This window comes from Liolophura sinensis, chromosome 1, assembly GCF_032854445.1.
Source record: "Liolophura sinensis isolate JHLJ2023 chromosome 1, CUHK_Ljap_v2, whole genome shotgun sequence".
NCBI lineage: Eukaryota > Metazoa > Mollusca > Polyplacophora > Chitonida > Chitonidae > Liolophura > Liolophura sinensis.
The window spans coordinates 87,088,512-87,108,209 of record NC_088295.1 but is presented as its reverse complement, the minus strand read 5'-3'; the positions used below and the strand labels follow the sequence as shown (position 1 = coordinate 87,108,209).

Below are 19,698 nucleotides of genomic sequence, written 5' to 3'. Positions count from 1 at the left end.
ATCTGCTATCAATCCATCATACACACATACACTCCATCTACAATCAATCCATCATACACACATACACTCCATCTGCTATCAATCCATCATACACACATACACTCCATCTGCAATCAATCCATCATACACTCATACACTCCATCTGCAATCAATCCATCATACACACATACATCCCATCTGCAATCAATCCATCATACACACATACACTCCATCTGCTATCAATCCATCATACACACATACACACCATCTGCTATCAATCCATCATACACACATACACTCCATCTGCTATCAATCCATCATACACACATACACTCCATCTGCAATCAATCCATCATACACACATACACTCCATCTGCTATCAATCCATCATACACACATACACTCCATCTGCTATCAATCCATCATACACACATACACTCCATCTGCTATCAATCCATCATACACCCATACACTCCATCTGCAATCAATTCATCATACACACATACACTCCATCTGCAATTAATCCATGATACACTCATACACTCCATCTGCAATTAATCCATCATACACACATACACTCCATCTGCTATCAATCCATCATACACACATACACTCCATCTGCAATCAATCCATCATACACTCATACACTCCATCTGCTATCAATCCATGATACACACATACATCCCATCTGCAATCAATCCATCATACACACATAGATCCCATCTGCAATCAATCCATTATACACTCATACACACCATCTGCTATCAATCCATCAGACGCACATACATTCCATCTGCAATCAATCCATCATACACACATACATCCCATCTGCAATCAATCCATCATACACACATACATCCCATCTGCAATCAATCCATTATACACTCATACACACCATCTGCTATCAATCCATCAGACGCACATACATCCCATCTGCAATCAATCCATTATACACTCATACACACCATCTGCTATCAATCCATCAGACGCACATACATTCCATCTGCTATCATCCCCTTATACACACGTACACTCCATCTGCTTCTGCTATTAACCCAATACTGGAGGCCCCCGTAGCATTCTGGTTAGCTCGCTGGTGCAGCACAATGACCCAGGAACCTCTAACTGATGCATTGCTGTGAGTTCAAGTCCAACTTATCTTCGCCGGTCGTACGTTGGAAGGTCTATCATCAACCTGCAGATAGCCGTCTGTGTCCATGGAGCTCTGACAGGTTTCCTCCCACCATATTACTAGCCGCCGTTGTGTAAGTGACATTCTTGAGTACGGCGTAAAACCAATAAATAAATCAATAAACCCAACGTCCATTGATTCACTGCATTTGCTATCAACTTGCTCACCGACCGCTTCGTGATCAAAATCATACCAGCGACTTTAAAAATGCCACTTGCTGCTGCCTCGCTTGGCGCACAGTACTTAGAGGTTATAACAAGGAAAGATAAATGCCACATGTCTGGCTTCTTCGGCATGACACTGCATGGACTCGCCCTGCCAGAAAAAGACATGGCTCCTCGTCGTCGTGTGATTGAAAAATTGCTAAGAACGACGTTAAACCCCAAGCACACACATACATACACCGTCTCACCTCGCCCACTACATACACTACATACACCTCCCCTGCAACATCCATTCCAACTCGCTGCATACAATCTATACACTCCATCTGCTACATAAACTGTATACACTCCACCCGCCACATAAACTCTATACACTCCACCCGCCACATACACTCTATACACTCCACCTGCCACATACACTCTATACACTCCACCCGCCACATACACTCTATACACTCCACCCGCCACATACACTCTATACTCTCCACCCGCCACATAAACTCTATACATTCCACCTGCCACATACACTCTATACACTCCACCCGCCACATAAACTCTATACACTCCACCCCCACATACACTCAATACACTCCACTCGCGACATACACTCTATACACTCCACCCGCCACATAAACTCTATACACTCCACCCGCCACATACACTCTATACACTCCACCCCTACATACACTCTATACACTCCACCCGCCACATACACTCAATACACTCCACCTCCACATACACTCTATACACTCCACCCCCACATACAATCTATACACTCCACCCGCCACATACACTCTATACACTCCACCCGCCACATAAACTCTATACACTCCACCCCCACATACACTCTATACACTCCACCCGCCACATACACTCCATAGCGTACATTCCATACACTCCACCCGCCACATACATTCTATACACTCTCCCCTGACATATACCCTATACAGTCCACCCGCCTCATACACTCCATATACTCCACTCCTCATATACACTCTATACACTCCAGTCCCCACATACACTGTACACTCTATACACTCCACTTGCTGTCAACTAAGTGTGAAATGCCGGTTACATCGTCCGCCAGGGCTTCCTCCGCTTTAACAGGGGAGTTTGTCTAGCCATTCATGCTGCTCAACAAAGGAAGTAACTGGGCTGTTTATCTATGCTGTTGACCTTACCCCGACGTTAGACTATAGCAATGTGGAAATTTTCATCGTGTCATACAAGCTGTTTCTGTAGAATAATGGCTGGAATTGTGAGGGGCAGGTATACAGAAGTCACCTGTATCTCAGTCACAAGCCGAGCCTGCCGTCAATAAAGAGCTCACTGTTGCAAAAGTCTGACAGGTGACACGATAAGCCCCCGGGTCAGCTTTCATTCAGAATCACTGCCAATCACTCTGAGCGCCTGGGTCATGACCTTGATACGCCGTGACCTTGACCTGGAGACTTCAGCTGGCTGAGATCAGTGCTTACCGAGGCACTCCTTAAACTGTAATGATCACGTCATGGCATGTAGCTTGCCGTCTTTGATAAAGACGGAGTTGGCAACAACAAAAAGTTGATAGCCTTGCACATAAAGGCATAATTCACTTAGGTTATTCAAAGACGAAATCGATCTGAATGTTTTTACAACAAACCAAAACTACATAATTTATGTTAATAATACAAGGGTTTCCTTTTTAAAAGTGGAAAAAGGTCACACATCGTAGGCTACTTCAGGTGTTGCAATCATTTCCATTTGAAATTTTCAATATTTTAATGAATCATAAAGTAGTGACACTAGCGGCCTACATGTTCATCATGTAAATAATTTGCAATCAAACTTTCTCTTTATTTAGCAGCTGGTCCATTCTATTCCAGTTTGTAATTTTTCATTTCAGTTAATATCATATTAGAAGGCTGTGCATGATCGGAATGATGGAGTAGGGATGAGTTTGAGGGCGGCATATCTCCCAAGACCCTGGGGGCGAGCTGAAGCAGATTGTCATCCTTGGGCAATTTTGTCTTATTCGAAGTGCACTACATAATACACACGTGCGTCCAAACTTTCTGCAGAGCGCATGTATTTTTCATATGCCATCATGTCTAATGATCTCACAGCGACTCCTGTAATTTGTCTGGGTGTTAAAGGTCAATTATTCCGAAACCATGTGAAATGGCCGAGGTTATGTAATGCTGCTGTTACGACAGGGAGGGGTGAAATCGTCCCACGCTGGCAGTTCTGTTGCTATAGGGCTCTGACTGAAGATCCTCTGGATATATCAAGGCAGAGGGGTGCGCTCTGACAGGCCGACGGCACGGGGACTTTATCACAGACTCGCTACATATATAAACATCCTTACCACCTGGTACAGTGCGTCATCCTTTACCATTAATTAGACCTGTCGAATAAATCACACTTATTAATTAAATCAATGCCAACAAAAATTTCCTTTTCAAAAGAAAAAATATAAAAAGGGGATTCTCATTTAATCAGAAGTTTTGCTAAGGTGATGAGACGAAAGTATTTTTGGCTCTCACTAGAGATAAGCCACATTATCAGGTTTTGTTCTTATGTACAGCACCTCATGCGATCTGCCCAGTAACACTTAAGACACACACGACGCACTACACTCCACACTAACCTATTAGTTTCACTTTATTAGCTTTCAGATGGGAATAAAAAGTCGAACCAGTCAACGTGCAGACATTCTAATGTTGTCATCAATTGGTATATAAACATCATCAGTATTTGTTCTTAAAGTTTTAAAATATTTCATCTGAAAATTAGAATAATTTAATTTTAGTTTTTAATTACTGCTACATAATCTGGTTTACGGTGAACGAAAAATCTTTACTAATCTATAGACATAAACCCATTGTTGTTCTGTGTGAAATTATATATCACCATACACTGCAAAAACATTTGATGAATAATTTGTTATGTAAACAATTTAAACGTGTGACAGCAGTTTGTTTTCCATTAGGCTCTTTTCTTAAAATGCACAGCGTTAACTCTTACGAAAAGCATGCCGTATCACCGCTATAAGTTAAGCTTTCCTTATAGCTAATTGCATTTCAGCTGGGACCAGCCCTAGAACCGCTGTCGTCGACAAAATCTCAGTAGTCGCTGAAAACAACTTAATTAAGCAGTGTCGGCTTGAATACAATATATACAGCCATTAACAGGCGAGGATACAATGGCTATCCTCATATCATCATTTCATCAGCTGGCATTAGCAACGGACTATTTAACTAAGTCGGTGGCTGGCAGTACTGTTGAAGGACGATGTATATCATGCCAGCTACTGACAAGTTAATGCACATTCTTTTAAGCATGTCTCATTTCAAAATGTTTTACCTTGGAACTGATGAACCGGCCGAGTAGGCGGAGTCTAAGGTGGTGGGCGTGGTTAAAATCGACACGCCCTGCTCGCGCAAAGTGTAAACAGTGAAACACGCTTGACATAGGGCTGTCATTAACATGGAAACGCTACTTCATTAAATGCTTACGCGGTTCATTGCGGAACAAGCCGACTTCGCAAGATTTGACCTTTAAACGGTCGTACATTTTCAGCTGCAAGCCAGTGCACGGAAACGCTGACAAGGAATGTAGAAGATGTGAACGTGGAGGACCTTGTGAGACGCGTACACAAGTCTTCGTTTAGATACATACAAATGTACGGCGGAGATTTCGGGACATCCCGCCCGCTTTTTTCCGCTTCACTAACGATGTAGATCATATTGTTCATATCATGATAATGTTTCTCACTACTTTGGATCTAGCATGAAAATTAAAATAACAGGCGAATTAGTATGCATATGACGTCAGTGTGACACCTGCTGGTCACCATTTTATTGGACAAGAAATAATACTGCCGACAGCCAATACACAACGCAGGCTGAGAAACCGTTGAAAAAAAGTAGCGTGAAATTTAATGTGAGTGTTTATCGTCTCAGATATCACTTCAACATTAGGTGTGATCTCTATATTTATCAATTACATTCTTAAGTCTTCTAAGTTGAGCTCAAGGATATATACCTTAAACTACGCCCTCATTGTTTAAATTATTTATTTATTTAATTAGTATTATCGTTGTACCGGTGCTCAAGAATGTTTCATTTATACGACGATTGTCAGGCGTGTGAGGACGGGTTGGGGGTGGAGATTAGAGTGTCCGAAGTAAGCCATCGCTCTTACCCGGTTACGTTACCAACCTTCTAACACAAAAGTGCGAGAACTGGAGTCGAACCTGCAACGCCATTCGCCAAAAAGAACAATGTTTCAGTCGACTGAACCAGGGATGGCCAGCTCGTCATTTTAAGGAAACTGCACAGAGGGAAACTAATCAAGTACCTAACAAACCTCCACACCTCACTAGGTACCTCACAAACCACTACACCTCATAAGGTACCTGACAAACCATTACACCTCACCAGGTACCTGACAAATCAACAAACCTCACCAGGTACGTGACAAACCACCACACCTCACCACATACGTGACAAACCATAACACCTCACCAGGTGCGTGACAAACCACAACACCTCACCAGGTACCTGACAAACCATAACACCTAACCAGGTACGTCACAAACCACCACACCTCACCAGGTGCGTGACAAACCACAACACCTCACCAGGTACCTGACAAACCACCACATATTACAGGAATCAGAAAAAACGCCACATCTCACCAGGTACCTGACAAACCATAACACCTCACCAGGTAAGTGACAAGCCACCACACCTCACCAGGTACGTGACAAACCATAACACCTCACCAGGTGCGTGACAAACCACAACACCTCACCAGGTACCTGACAAACCACCACACATTACAGGAATCAGAAAAAACACCACATCTCACCAGGTACCTGACAAACCATTACACCTCACCAGGTACCTGACAAAGCATGATATCTCACCAGGTACGGTACCTGACAAATCAACACACTTCACAAGGTACCTCTCAAAGCATGATATCTCACCAGGTACCTGACAAACCACCACATCTCACCGGTACCTGACAAACATCCACATCTCACCAAGTACATGACAAACCATTACACCTCACCAGGTACCAGACAACGCATGATATCTCACCAGTTACGGTACCTGACAAACCAGCACACCTCACCAGTTACCTTTCAAAGCATGATATTTCACCAGGTCCCTGACAAACCATCACTTCTCATCAGGTACCTGACAAATACCCACATCTCACAGGGTACCTGACAAAGCATGATATCTCACCAGGTACTGTACCTGACAAACCACCACACCTCACCAGGTCCCTGACAAACCACCACATCTCACCCTGTACCTGAGAAACCACCACACCTTACCAGGTCCCAGGCAAACCACAACATCTCGAACACCTACACAGCAAGGCCTAATGGCATGTGTGTTATAAACATGTTTATTATTTTGCCCATCGATTTATGTTTTACGCCGTTCTGAAGAATATTTCACTTATACCAACACGGCCCGTTTTATGGTGGGAGGAAACCAGGCAAAGCCCGGGAGAAACTCACGACCATCTGCAGGTTGCTGTAGACCTTCCCACGTTCGGTCGGAGAGGAAGTCAGCATGAGCTGGACTTGAACTCTCACTCGATTGGTGAGAGGCTCCTGAGTCATACCGCCCAGCTGGAGTGCTAGTGGATTCTTGTATGTTGTTCGAGGGTATGTACTTTCCTGCTGCCAAGTTTTTGCGACACGACACTTTGTAGCAGCACATCATAGACCACTGTCTCACGCTGCATAACAAAACGATAATTCACGTCTCTTTTAACATGGTGTTTCGGAACCGAATTGCATCAAGGTGTCATCTCATGATTCGTAAAAACACCACATCACAACATGACGTGACTTCACCGTGTCCCATACAAAAACTCACGTCTTGTACGACAAGGTATCAGCACAACGTGTGGCAATCAGCAAGAGGTATAAAGCATATAATCAGCATACAATACTACGTAACACTACATCATCAAACTGTGTCTCATGTCGCATTACAATACTTTGCTTCATGTCTCTTACAACATTGCGTCACCACAACGTGTGGCAATCAAGAAGTTGTCATCTCAGTTCGTAACTACGTGTTGGCCACACATACATATATATCAAAAATACATTCCCAAACTATGATTAATGAGGCTACAAGTTTAAAGTTATTGGGGGTAATTTGTAGAACCACTGATGAACTGAATGAGCAAGCCGTAAGATTTACATGTACCTATTAACAACGAAGACATGTGAATATGAAATTCAAGTGAATGGCTAAAGATGTTTGCGTCTGAGAGAATCTCCGTTTAAGAATGGGTATGAATGAAAACATGAGGAGCTCATGGAATTAGGCACGCCAGAACTGGCCCCAGGATATCGTTTTAGTTCGTCTCCACTCTGGTCTGACTAACAAACCGTAAAGAACCATTCATTAAAAGTCACTCCATATAATTCAAGGTGAGTTGAAAAGCCCGGGGGGCCAGGACAAGTTGACGCGGGGGTCACATGTCCAGACGGCCCCGATTCGCCGCCACACAGAACCAATAAAACAATATATGAGTTCTCTCAAACGAAAAACCCTGTATACGCAGACACGGCAATCGTCCACTGAGTCTCAAGTAGAAGTTGAATTCTGCGCAATCGATGACAGTCCAAGACCACTAACACAACTAATTTCATTTCCTCAAAACTGAAAGCTTTACTGTAATTTTCGAGCTGCATATACGGGACAAAGTTTGTTGAACTTTGTTTATTAATAAAGCGTGTTCAGCTGAGACTTGCGTCTGAACGGTAAACAACAACAACATCCAAATTACACTGCATCCAAATAATTAGTAAACACATATTCAGAGCAACCTGCGGATGGTCGTGGGCTTCCCCCAGGCTCTGTCCGGTTTCCCCCTACCATGACGCTAGCCGCCGTCCCATAAGTGAAATATTCTTGAGTACGGCGTAAAACACCAATCAAATAACTAAAATAAATCATATTCAGAGAATACTTGTGGTAATAGTATCATGTTACATTTGATTACGATCAGATATCAGCTTCCATTTATGTCATTGAGACCGGACACGGTGAAGACCATCTGACGTTTCCATGTACTAGACAAATTTTCCTTCACACTTAGCCTCGGTATTGCTCCAAGGTTTGGTTGAGTGGAGGTGAGGATTCGCTGGGGTTGGGCAAGTCATCGTCCTGTTAGTGAGGGTTGAGATGAATCAAGCGAAGCGCCTTTAACGACACGGTTTGCTATTTCTACTCGACCAGGGATACAACTGGACCATGTAATTTCCATTGGCCTGAGGCATTAATTTGGTCAGGGATACTCACTAGGCCAGAGATACTCACTTTACCATGGATACTGACTTGGCCAGAGATACTCGCTTTACCAGGGATAGTCACTTGGCCAGGAATACTCACTTTACCAGGGATACTCATTTGGCTAGAGATACTCACTTTACCAGGGATGCTGACTTAGATAGAGATACTCGCTTTACCAGGGATAGTCACATGACCAGGAATACTCACTTAACCAGGGATAATCACTTGGCCAGGGATCGTACCATACTAACTCAAGACAGGATACAAATCGATTAGGGAGAGCTTCTTGGTCAGGGATTCCCACTCGGCCTGGGATATACAGTCATCCAGGGATATATATTTGACTAGGGAAAACCACTTGGACGCTTGGCCAGAGAAATCCACATGGTCAAGAATTCCGGCCAACCAGAGATACTATTCAACGGAGGATATCCAATTGGTCAGAAATATATACTCGACCATGGATACTGTTCTACCTGGGATTTCCACTTCGTAAGGAATATATGTTCAAACAAAAGGTGCCTGTTTGTGAACGAAACTTGGAAATAGCGAATAGAAAACCCTAATCAAAGGTGGACTCGACAGAGACAGGCGGGTTGAGCGGTAGTCTGGTCCAGGGATAGTCGAACCAGAGGAACCTATTCAGTCAGGGACATCTACTAGATCATTATCATACATTCAACTAAAAACATCCACTCGACCACAGACATCACCACGATCACAGACATCACAACGACCACAGACATCACCACGGCCAGAGAAATTCACTCGACCACAGACATCACCACGATCACAGACAGCACAACAGCCACAGGCATCACCACGGCCAGAGAAATTCACACAGCCACAGGCATCACCACGGCCAGAGAAATTCACACAGTCACAGACATCGCAACGGCTAGAGACATCACCACAGCCAGAGGCATTCATTCGGCCACAGACATCACCACCATCACAGACAGCACAACGGCCACAGACAGCACAACGGCCACAGGCATCACCACGGCCAGAGATATCACCACGGCCACAGACATCACCTCGACCACAGATATCCACTCCACCACACAGACATCACCTTGACCACAGTCATCAACTCCACCACACACATCCACTTTACAACAGAGATCAACTTCACCACAGACATACACTAAACCACAGGCTTTCACTCCACCACACAAATCACCTCCACCACAGGCATCACCACGATCACAGACATCACTATCACCACAGGCATCACCACGATCACAGAGATCAGCTCGATCAAACACATCACCACGACCACACACATCACCACGACCACAGACTTCCACTCGACCAGAAACATTACCATGGCCACAGACATCACCAAGGCCACAGACATTCACTCAACCGCACACACCTCCACGACCACAGACCTCACCACGACCAGAGACATCCACTCAACCACAGACATCACCTCGACCACAGATATCACCACGGCCACACATATCGCCCCAGACATCCACTCGACCACAGACATCACCTCGACCACAAACTTCTACTCCACCACAGATTTCCACTCCCCTACAGACATCTACTCCATCATAAACATCTACCTCCACCACGAACATCCATTTCACTTCAGACATCCACTCTATCCTAGACATCCACTTCCCTGCAGAGATCACTTCGACCCCAGACATTCAACCCCACCACACACATCCACTCTGCCACAGACATCACCACGATCAAAGACCACGATCAAAGACTTCGCTACCACCACACACATCACCATGACCACAGGCATGCACTCCACCACAGGTATCACACCGACCAAAAACATCAACTCCACCACATATTTCCGCCCTACCACAGACATCCACTTTACTACAGACATACACTCCACCACACAAATCACTACCATCACAGACATCACTACCACCACACACATCACCATGACCACAGGCATGCACTCCACCACAGGTATCACACCGACCAAAAACATCAACTCCACCACACACATCCACTTTACAACAGAGATCAACTTCACCACAGACATACACTAAACCACAGGTATCCACTCCACCACACAAATCACCTCCACCACAGACATCTCCTCGACCACAGACATCCACTTTGTCAAGCCGCACTACATTTCTTGGCGTCGATAGAAATGATTGCGATTGTGAAACTGAAACTCAGGAAGAGTTTGCCAGAGATGGGTAAAGTGAGATTCGTTTGAAGATAATTATCATATGATTCGTGAGCCTGTCATCAAACGCAAATCGCCAACAAGCATCTATTTTTGATATGAATCGCATTGATCTGAGGTTTTGATCTATATATTCAATTTGAGATATCTGAAGAATAAACTGGACTTAATTTGGTGTTATTAATTGGATATTTAATGCTGTCTTTGCACGCTATCTGAAGCACATGATAGTGATTATTGCTGAGTTAAGCCCTTTGATGTGTGATCATTACCAGTCTAAAACAGGACAATACTGCACACAAATCTTTGAGTTACTGACGAACAATTAAGCCCAAATATCCGACAATACACTTGCTCACGTTAGCTTCCTGGTATCAGTCAACCATAATGAATGTCATCCACTTACTCAGATAGGGCGTAGTAATCTGAACCAGCAAAAATAGCACGCATGCTTATGATATCGAATCTCCGTCCACAACGTATCTCCTCCCACGCAGCGTCATTGGAACAAGGGGCAGGGAGGAAGGCCAGCTTACCCAAGTGAGCAGTCTGACTAATGTTACTTTTGTGACCTCAATAAACAATTTATTGTAATAAAAGGAATACTTGGCTCTGCGTTACTTAAAGTTGCTGCTTGTAGATTCATCGTCCCAATTAATCTCTCTCTATTCTATAGACTATTTATAGCTTTCTTCAATACTATTGATTGCCGACATTAAACATTCTATTTTTATTTCTGCTTCGATTGTTCGGGGAATGTTTCCAGTCGTCGGCATTTCTCGCCTGTTCCCTGAGCCAATATCCGGTCTCAAGTCGGTCGTGTTAGCCGGAACTCGGGCTCAGCGTTCCTTACAAACGTTTCCTAGAAAGAACGTTCCTCCACAGAGCCGTGCAGACCGTACTCCGCCTGTCTTTTCAACTGCTGACATTTTTCCAGACGATTTCACCAGCATTGCACTCTCCCACGCACAAGGGTATCATTGGGCTCGGAGGGCCAGAAAGAAATTGTGCCAACTTTCAGCATTGGATGTTGTAAATAGTGACATGGTAATCAGACAGCAAAGGTCCTCATAAAGAATAAACTTTCACTTGGTCCATTTGCGAGTGGAGGGGGGAGGGCGAAGCTGGGGGGCATGGGGAATGGACCCTTTGTCCGCTTCTCATGGAACTCTATCAACCACCCACGCTCTATTATGACAGCATCACTTTATATTGTTTGTGATACATGAAGTCGAGCTGACAGCATTCGGAATTGGTTATCCCCTGTAGAGTATCAACGCTGCCTAATGGTTAAGTGGTGCTGGAGTTGGATAACATGGTGAGGGGGAAGGAGATACCCATCTCTATCCTTCAGAGGGGGCTCGTTAACTCCTCCAATTTTTTATGTACATGTATACATGTCACGTGGCATTGTCAACTCTCATCTTTTTATATTAAAGTCTGGCATGTTTTCCACTGTGGTCCAGCCTTTAAAGCCATCAAAAGTTCCTCTCCAAGTGATCTCCAACAAAGGTTAGACAGCGCCTACGACCATTCAAACTTCTAACGTTTTTTCGTCAAATTGCAAAGTGAATGCATGCATGAATCCTGGTCACAACCCACACATATTATTAAGTTCAGGACACAGTTTTGCGGGCTGCACACGTATTACACTGGTATAGTAATAATTATGGCAAATTACGGCAATGCCATCAGTTTATAGATCCTCTAGCCCTTGACCAATGATAGAACCTTAAAGTCCACGATTCGCATGGGCTGTGGGTTTACATCATGAATTAACTCAGTTATCTACTAACGTGCGTCGGTTTTACATCAAGAAATCATTTATCAGGTAACATATGATGTCACTAAAGGAATTGACTCAGTTATAAGTTATTACATCATGAATCAAGTCAGTTACTCGGTTATGTGCCGTGGTATTACATCAAGAATTAAGTCAGTTACCCGGTAATGTGCCGCGGTATTACATCATGAATTATTTATTTATTTATTTGATTTATTTGATTGGTGTTTTACGCCGTACTCAAGAATATTTCACTTATACGACGGCGGCCAGCATTATCGTGTGTGGAAACCGGGCACAGCCCGGGGGGAAACCCACGCTTGCAGACCTTCCCACTTACGGCCGGAGAGGAAGCCAGCATGAGCTCGACTTGAACTCATAGCGACCGCATTGGTGAGAGGCTCCTGGGTCATTACGCTGCGCTAGCGCCCTAACCGACTGAGCCAAGGAGGCCCCACACCATGAATTAAGGTAATGTTACCTGGTAATGTGCCGCGGCATTACATCATGAATTAAGTCAGTTACCTGGTAATGTGCCGCGGTATTACATCATGAATTAAGTCAGTTACCTGGTTATGTCCGGCGGTATTACATTATGAATTAAGTCAGTTACCTGGTTATGTCCGGCGGTATTACATCATGAATTAAGTCAGTTACCTGGTTATGTCCGGCGGTATTACATCATGAATTAAGTCAGTTACCTGGTTATGTCCGGCGGTATTACATTATGAATTAAGTCAGTTACCTGGTTATGTCCGGCGGTATTACATTATGAATTAAGTCAGTTACCTGGTAATGTGCCGAGGTATTACATCATGAATTGAGTCTGTTCCATCAGTCGAAAAGTGGACCGCGTAAAGGATGAATAAGATTAACAAATGGTTAGCAATTTATGATGATATAACTGTTCCGCTATGTTTCGGTTTCAGACTAATGGTTGGCAGATTTACAACGCTTCAGATACAGGTGGTCAATTTAACAATTATTTGCTGTCTGTGTAGTCAGAAGTATTGTCCATCGTGAAATCCACTAATACTCAGTATGGCATTGTTTAAATATACCTAAACGCATGTAACACATGTAATTATCTTTCCAGCATATGCAGGATCCACTAATATTCTTATGACACTTATAACATGGTTTAAACAGGCTTAAACGTTACGTACATGTAATTAGTTTTCCAGCATCTTCAAAATCTACTAATATACATTATGACACACATGGTTTAAATAGGCCTAAACACTACGTGAATGTAGTTATCTTTCCAGCATCTTCAGAATAGACTAATATCCATTATGACATGGTTTAAATAGCCCTAAACTCAAGGGACATGCGGTTATCTTTCCACCACAGACCTAACATAGCTAAGAACGTTAAATTATAACAAAAAGTCTTTTGTGATTTTTATTAAGTTTATCTAATGAATGAACAAAGTTACTTTTGAGTGACACTCAGAAATTGGGGGAGTTTAACAAGACAGGCAAAAATATCGGTTTGGAGACTCTTTCTCTTTATCAAATTTTGTAAGCCCGTTAAAAAGATCACCACCCACCATACAAGAAAAAAGCTTGTACGCAATGGAGGTAAACGATGCACATCCTAATTTATCAAGACACTGAGTGATTGTCTGAGAGTAATGTGTAGTTCTGTCCTTCCTGTGGTTACAAGCCAATTACATTAAAGAGCAAATAGTTGAATTATATCGGCCTACGCTTTACGAAAACTAATGGGGCGACGACTTTGCGGCTAGATTCGTCATTTGTTCTCCTGGGTTTTGTGGCTGGCCAGTCGCAGATCCGGCCATTGTTTGAGAAATTAGAGGAGAATGGACTCGGGACAGAATTATAGCTTGCGTATATTACCCGAGTTCACTTACACCCCATGTCTAATTGTTCAGTCTGACTTGTAGAGTTGCACTGGTATATGGCAGATAAATTGCAAGAGACAAGTGCGGGGGCGGAGTGGCCTTTAGGTCAGCCGCAGTAAGTAATTCACTAAATTACATACACCATTGCCAAGCGGCCCATATAACTGATAAATCGATCTTCTCTAAGCCTATAATCCACATAACCTTGTCTCCTGCAACAACTTATCCTTACTTACAAAGAGAGCCCACTACATCTCCTCCATTCACAGAAATTAGGCGATTGTCTCAGCAGAAGCCAGCAAGGCTCCGCCAGGGCATACTAACTTAAAGATTTAGGGCAGAGACGAATGGTTCAGTATTTTCATCTCAGAACAAGAACTACTGTAAAAACTTTGGCGATTTGTTCCAGAGTTCGTAATCAAACGCTCTTTATGTGATTGAATACACTCATCAGCCTCCTAATTTGATTTTTATTTCACTGATTAACTGATGCTAGCGATTATATTCACTGGGCTGATACTGCCTCCAAGTTCTGTTGGAGGCCACGTACCACTTGAGGAGATGTCATTGCTCTTTAATGAAACTGAAATTCTTGCCGCATGGGTAATTGAAATGAACAATGGTGTGGTAGTACGAAAAGTCAAGTAGTAAATTCAGAACTTTTTAGAGAACTAGAATAAAGATTACATCCAAAATTTCACCATAGTAAAAGGTTATACGCCATGAGGAAACGAGAAATTTAGTATTCTTGAGTGTGGCATTAATTAATTCATTTATTTCATTTGTGTTTTACGCCGCACTCAAGAATATTTCACTTATACCACGGCAGCCAGCATTATGATGAGAGGAAGTCGAGGGGGAAATCCACGACCATCAGCAGGCTGCTGACAGACCTTCCCAGGTATGAGAGTGTGGCATTAAACGACAATCAAATAAATAAAACAAGTGAAATTTAAGACTGCTGCCTTGGGAAAAATTCATCTGGTCACCAGGAACTGGTCTGGTCACCAGGAACTGGTCTGGACACCAGGAACTGATCTGGACATCAGCCATTGGCGTGGACACCAGGAACAGGGCTGAACACCAGGAACTGGCCTGGGCACCAGGAACTGGTCTGGACACCAGGAACTGATCTGGACACCAGGAACTGGTCTGGACACCAGGAACTGATCTGGACATCAGCCATTGGCGTGGACACCAGGAACAGGGCTGAACACCAGGAACTGGCCTGGGCACCAGAAACTGGCCTGGACATCAGGGACTGGCGGAGACACCAGGAACTGGCCTGGACACCAAGACACTGGCCTGGGCACCAGGAGCTGGCCTAGGCACCAATAACTGGCCTGCACACAAGGAACTGACATGGGCACCAATAACTGGCCGGGACACCAGGAGCTGGCCTGGACAGCAATAACTGGCCTGCACACTAGGAGCTGGCCTGGGCACTAAGAACTTGTCTGGGCACAAGGAACTGGCCTAGACACCAGGAACTGGCCTGGAAATCAGGAACCGGTATGGACACCAACAACTGACGTGGATAGCAGCTACTGGCCTGGACACCAGGTACTGGCCTGCACACCAGGAACCGTTCTGGACACCAGAAACTGGTATGGGCATCAGGTATTGATCTGGACACCAGGAATTGGCCTGGACACTACGAAATGGCCTGGATACCAGGCCCTGGGATCACGAAATGATCTTAGACCAGTCAAAATTTCGGTGTTTCGAAGTATGGTTCATACAATTAGTTCTCCATTATAAAGCTGTTTGAAAGAGTGTGCTAGGGTAATGTTTCAAAATAAAACGCATTACACAATATACTCAAGTTTTAAGTTAATCAGCAAACTGGGGTAATGCAACTCAGTAAAGCGTATATAGCACAATTTACTCACCATTAAACCAACTGCTTTAAGTTAATCAACGAACACCCGTTCGTTGATTAACTTAAAGCAGTTGGTTTGATGGTGAGTAAATTGTTCATAGTAAAGAGTATATAACACATTTTACTCACCATCAAAACAACTGCTTTAAGTTAATCAGCGAACTGGGGTAATGTTCATAGTAAAGCGTATATAACACATTTTACTCACCATCAAAACAACTGCTTTAAGTTAATCAGCCAACTTGGGGTAATGTTCATAGTAAAGCGTATATAACACATTTTACTCACCATTAAACCAACTGCTTTAAGTTAATCAGCGAACGGATAATGTTCATAGTAAAGCGTATATAACACATTTTACTCACCATTAAACAACTGCTTTAAGTTAATCAGCGAACGGGTAATGTTCATAGTAAAGCGTATATAACACATTTTACTCACCATTAAACCAACTGCTTTAAGTTAATCAGCGAACGGGTAATGTTCATAGTAAAGCGTATGTAACACATTTGCTCACCATCAAACCAGCTGCTTCAAGTTAATCAGCGAACGGGTAATGTTCATAGTAAAGCGTATGTAACACATTTTACTCACCATCAAACCAACTGCTTTAAGTTAATCAGCAAACGGGTCATGTTCAGAGTAAAGCGTATGTAACACATTTGCTCACCATCAAACCAGCTGCTTTAAGTTAATCAGCGAACTGGGGTAATGTTCATAGTAAAGCGTATATAACACATTTGCTCACCATCAAACCAACTGCTTTAAGTTAATCAGCGAACGGGTAATGTTCATAGTAAAGCGTATGTAACACATTTTACTCACCATCAAACCAACTGCTTTAAGATAATCAGTAAACGGGTCATGTTCAGCGTAAAGCGTATGTAACACATTTCCTCACCATCAAACCAGCTGCTTTAAGTTAATCAGTGAACTGGGGTAATGTTCATAGTAAAGCGTATATAACACATTTGCTCACCATCAAACCAGCTGCTTTAAGTTAATCAGTGAACTGGGGTAATGTTCATAGTAAAGCGTATATAACACATTTGCTCACCATCATACCAGCTGCTTTAAGTTAATCAGCAAACGGGTCATGTTTAGAGTAAAGGGTAAGTAACACATTATACTCACCATCAAACCAACTGCTTTAAGTTAATCAGCGAACTGCGGTAATGTTTCACAGTAAAGCATATATAACACACTTTACTCACCATTAAATTAGCATTTAATCAGTGAACTGGGGTAATGTTCATAGTAAAGCGAATATAACACATTTTACTCACCATCAAGCCAACAGCTTTAAATTAATTGACGAACAAGGGCAATGTTTCCCAGCCTTTGAATAAAACATTTAACTCCACTTTCCCATAATAATTCAACTGATTGAAAAGGCTTGCTTGGGGAATGTTAATCAAGTTAATCAACGAACTCTGGTAATGTTTCATAGTAAAGTGTACATAACTTGTTTAAACTAACTTTTTAAGCCAATTACTTTAACTAGATCACGGGCCTGGAGTAACAGAGTAAAGCTTAGATAGTTTTAACACACCATTGAGCCAGCTGCAGCTTAAATGGATCAACAATCCAAATATCGGAACATCGATAAGAACTGAGCGTTTTCTGCGAGTGAACGAGTCAGCCAGGGCTCCGGATGTACATAGATTTAAGCAATGTTTCACAGCAAAAGGATTTTACAGGATACTGAAGAAAGAAGAAAATATCTTCATATCACAGAATATGTATGAGTTTTGTTTAAAAACGGCACTACACTATGTAAAAATACTACACAGGAAACTGGGGGAGGGGGAGGGCAAGTGTACTTGTTTGAAATTTATGACAGCTGACCTCCAGATATGACCCCAGCCATTGCTATCCTAGACCAAACAACACATTTTATGAATAGGAAACAGGCGGATTTTTTATGTCACCAGGAGTTACAGGTCGCATTGTATGATGGAGATAAGAAAAAAAAACTGCCTTAACCTGAATTTACCTGAGGAGGTAGGCTGGTCTGATACACAAACCCTCTTGTTGTATGTAGGCCAGTTAGCCTAGTTTTCTAAGGAGTATTCAGATGGCCCATAAGCATTGTTTGTGGCTCCTCAGCAAAGCCTACGGCGAGACCGAGGGAGGGGGAGGTAATCTCCAGTGCGGTAGCGACGTAAAGCCAAGCAAAATATCACCACAACTCGCGCGTATTTTCAAAGGCCTTTACTTCAACAAATGTGTCAAAAAGATAAAGTTGACGCAAAATCCACGTGACTGGCAGGTGAAACGAAATGTGGATTTGTGGCTGGCTGACTAACTTTATTTGGAAGGCCCAAGAGTCTCTCACCAATGCGGTCGTTTATGCTGGCTTCCTCTCCAGGCGTACGTAGGAAAGTCTGTCAGCTTCCTAAGGATGGTCATGGATTTCCCCCCGGCCTCTGTCCGGTTTTCTCTCACCATAATGCTGGCCGCCGACGTATGAAATATTCTTGATTATAGCGAAACACCAATCATATAAATCTTTTTGGAAGGCTAAACTTCAGTCTGTTGGAGATACGAAACATACGATGTCAACAGTCAACAGAGTAATGTGTGCGAATAGTAACTTTGATATCGTTTTAATTCAATAGACTTCAACGCATAATTCACATTGCATTCCTTTCAACAAGTCCATGCCTATATGGAAGTGGGCCGTGGTGAAGTGGTTACGGTAGCACTATTTCAATCACTATAGAGTTCGAATACGGTTTTATTTAAATTTATTTGGAATGGGGGAAGCGATAGGATTCAAAGAAGGCTATTAACACAATATTACAAGGGTGTTAAATGTTACAAATTTTAACCATAGTTTAAAAATATCACGGATGAAAATAATTTTTACAGGCAATAAAAACGGAGTTTCGTGTTTGGATGCTCACTTGTTATACACTGTAGGAAATGAGTATATGAAAAAAAAATATCCAGGTAACCCAAAACCCTTTCTGGAATGATGTGTTTAGAGCTTGGTACCTATGTCGAAGCAAAATGAGCCCTTTAACACTAAGTAACTACCTGGATGGAACTTTATAGTACAACTGTCATTTTAATAACTAAAAACAAAATTTAAAATGAGTGGTATAAGAACGGGGTCAGACATATCAGATAAAATAAATATTGATGGAAAAGACTTCAAAGCTAAATATGCCGTAAACGGTACATTTCTTGATTTCAGTGGACTTGTAAAAAGGAATTCCACCCTCATGGAAGATAAACCTAAGTAAACAACACATTTAGGTAAATCTCTGTATTTGTATGTACAGCAGAAGCCAAACTTAGAAGTTTTCAATACAAAATACTTCTCAGAACATTAGTCAC

At 42.8% G+C, this 19,698-nt stretch overlaps 1 protein-coding gene across 1 annotated transcript; it reads left to right on the top strand.

The window, feature by feature from the left end:
- The first annotated feature begins 9,979 nt into the window (after positions 1 to 9,979).
- Positions 9,980 to 10,675, top strand: LOC135465052 (mucin-3B-like). Its single transcript, XM_064742580.1, has one exon. It carries the CDS (start codon positions 9,980 to 9,982, stop codon positions 10,673 to 10,675), a length of 696 nt encoding a protein of 231 aa, XP_064598650.1.
- Positions 10,676 to 19,698: the final 9,023 nt, after the last annotated feature.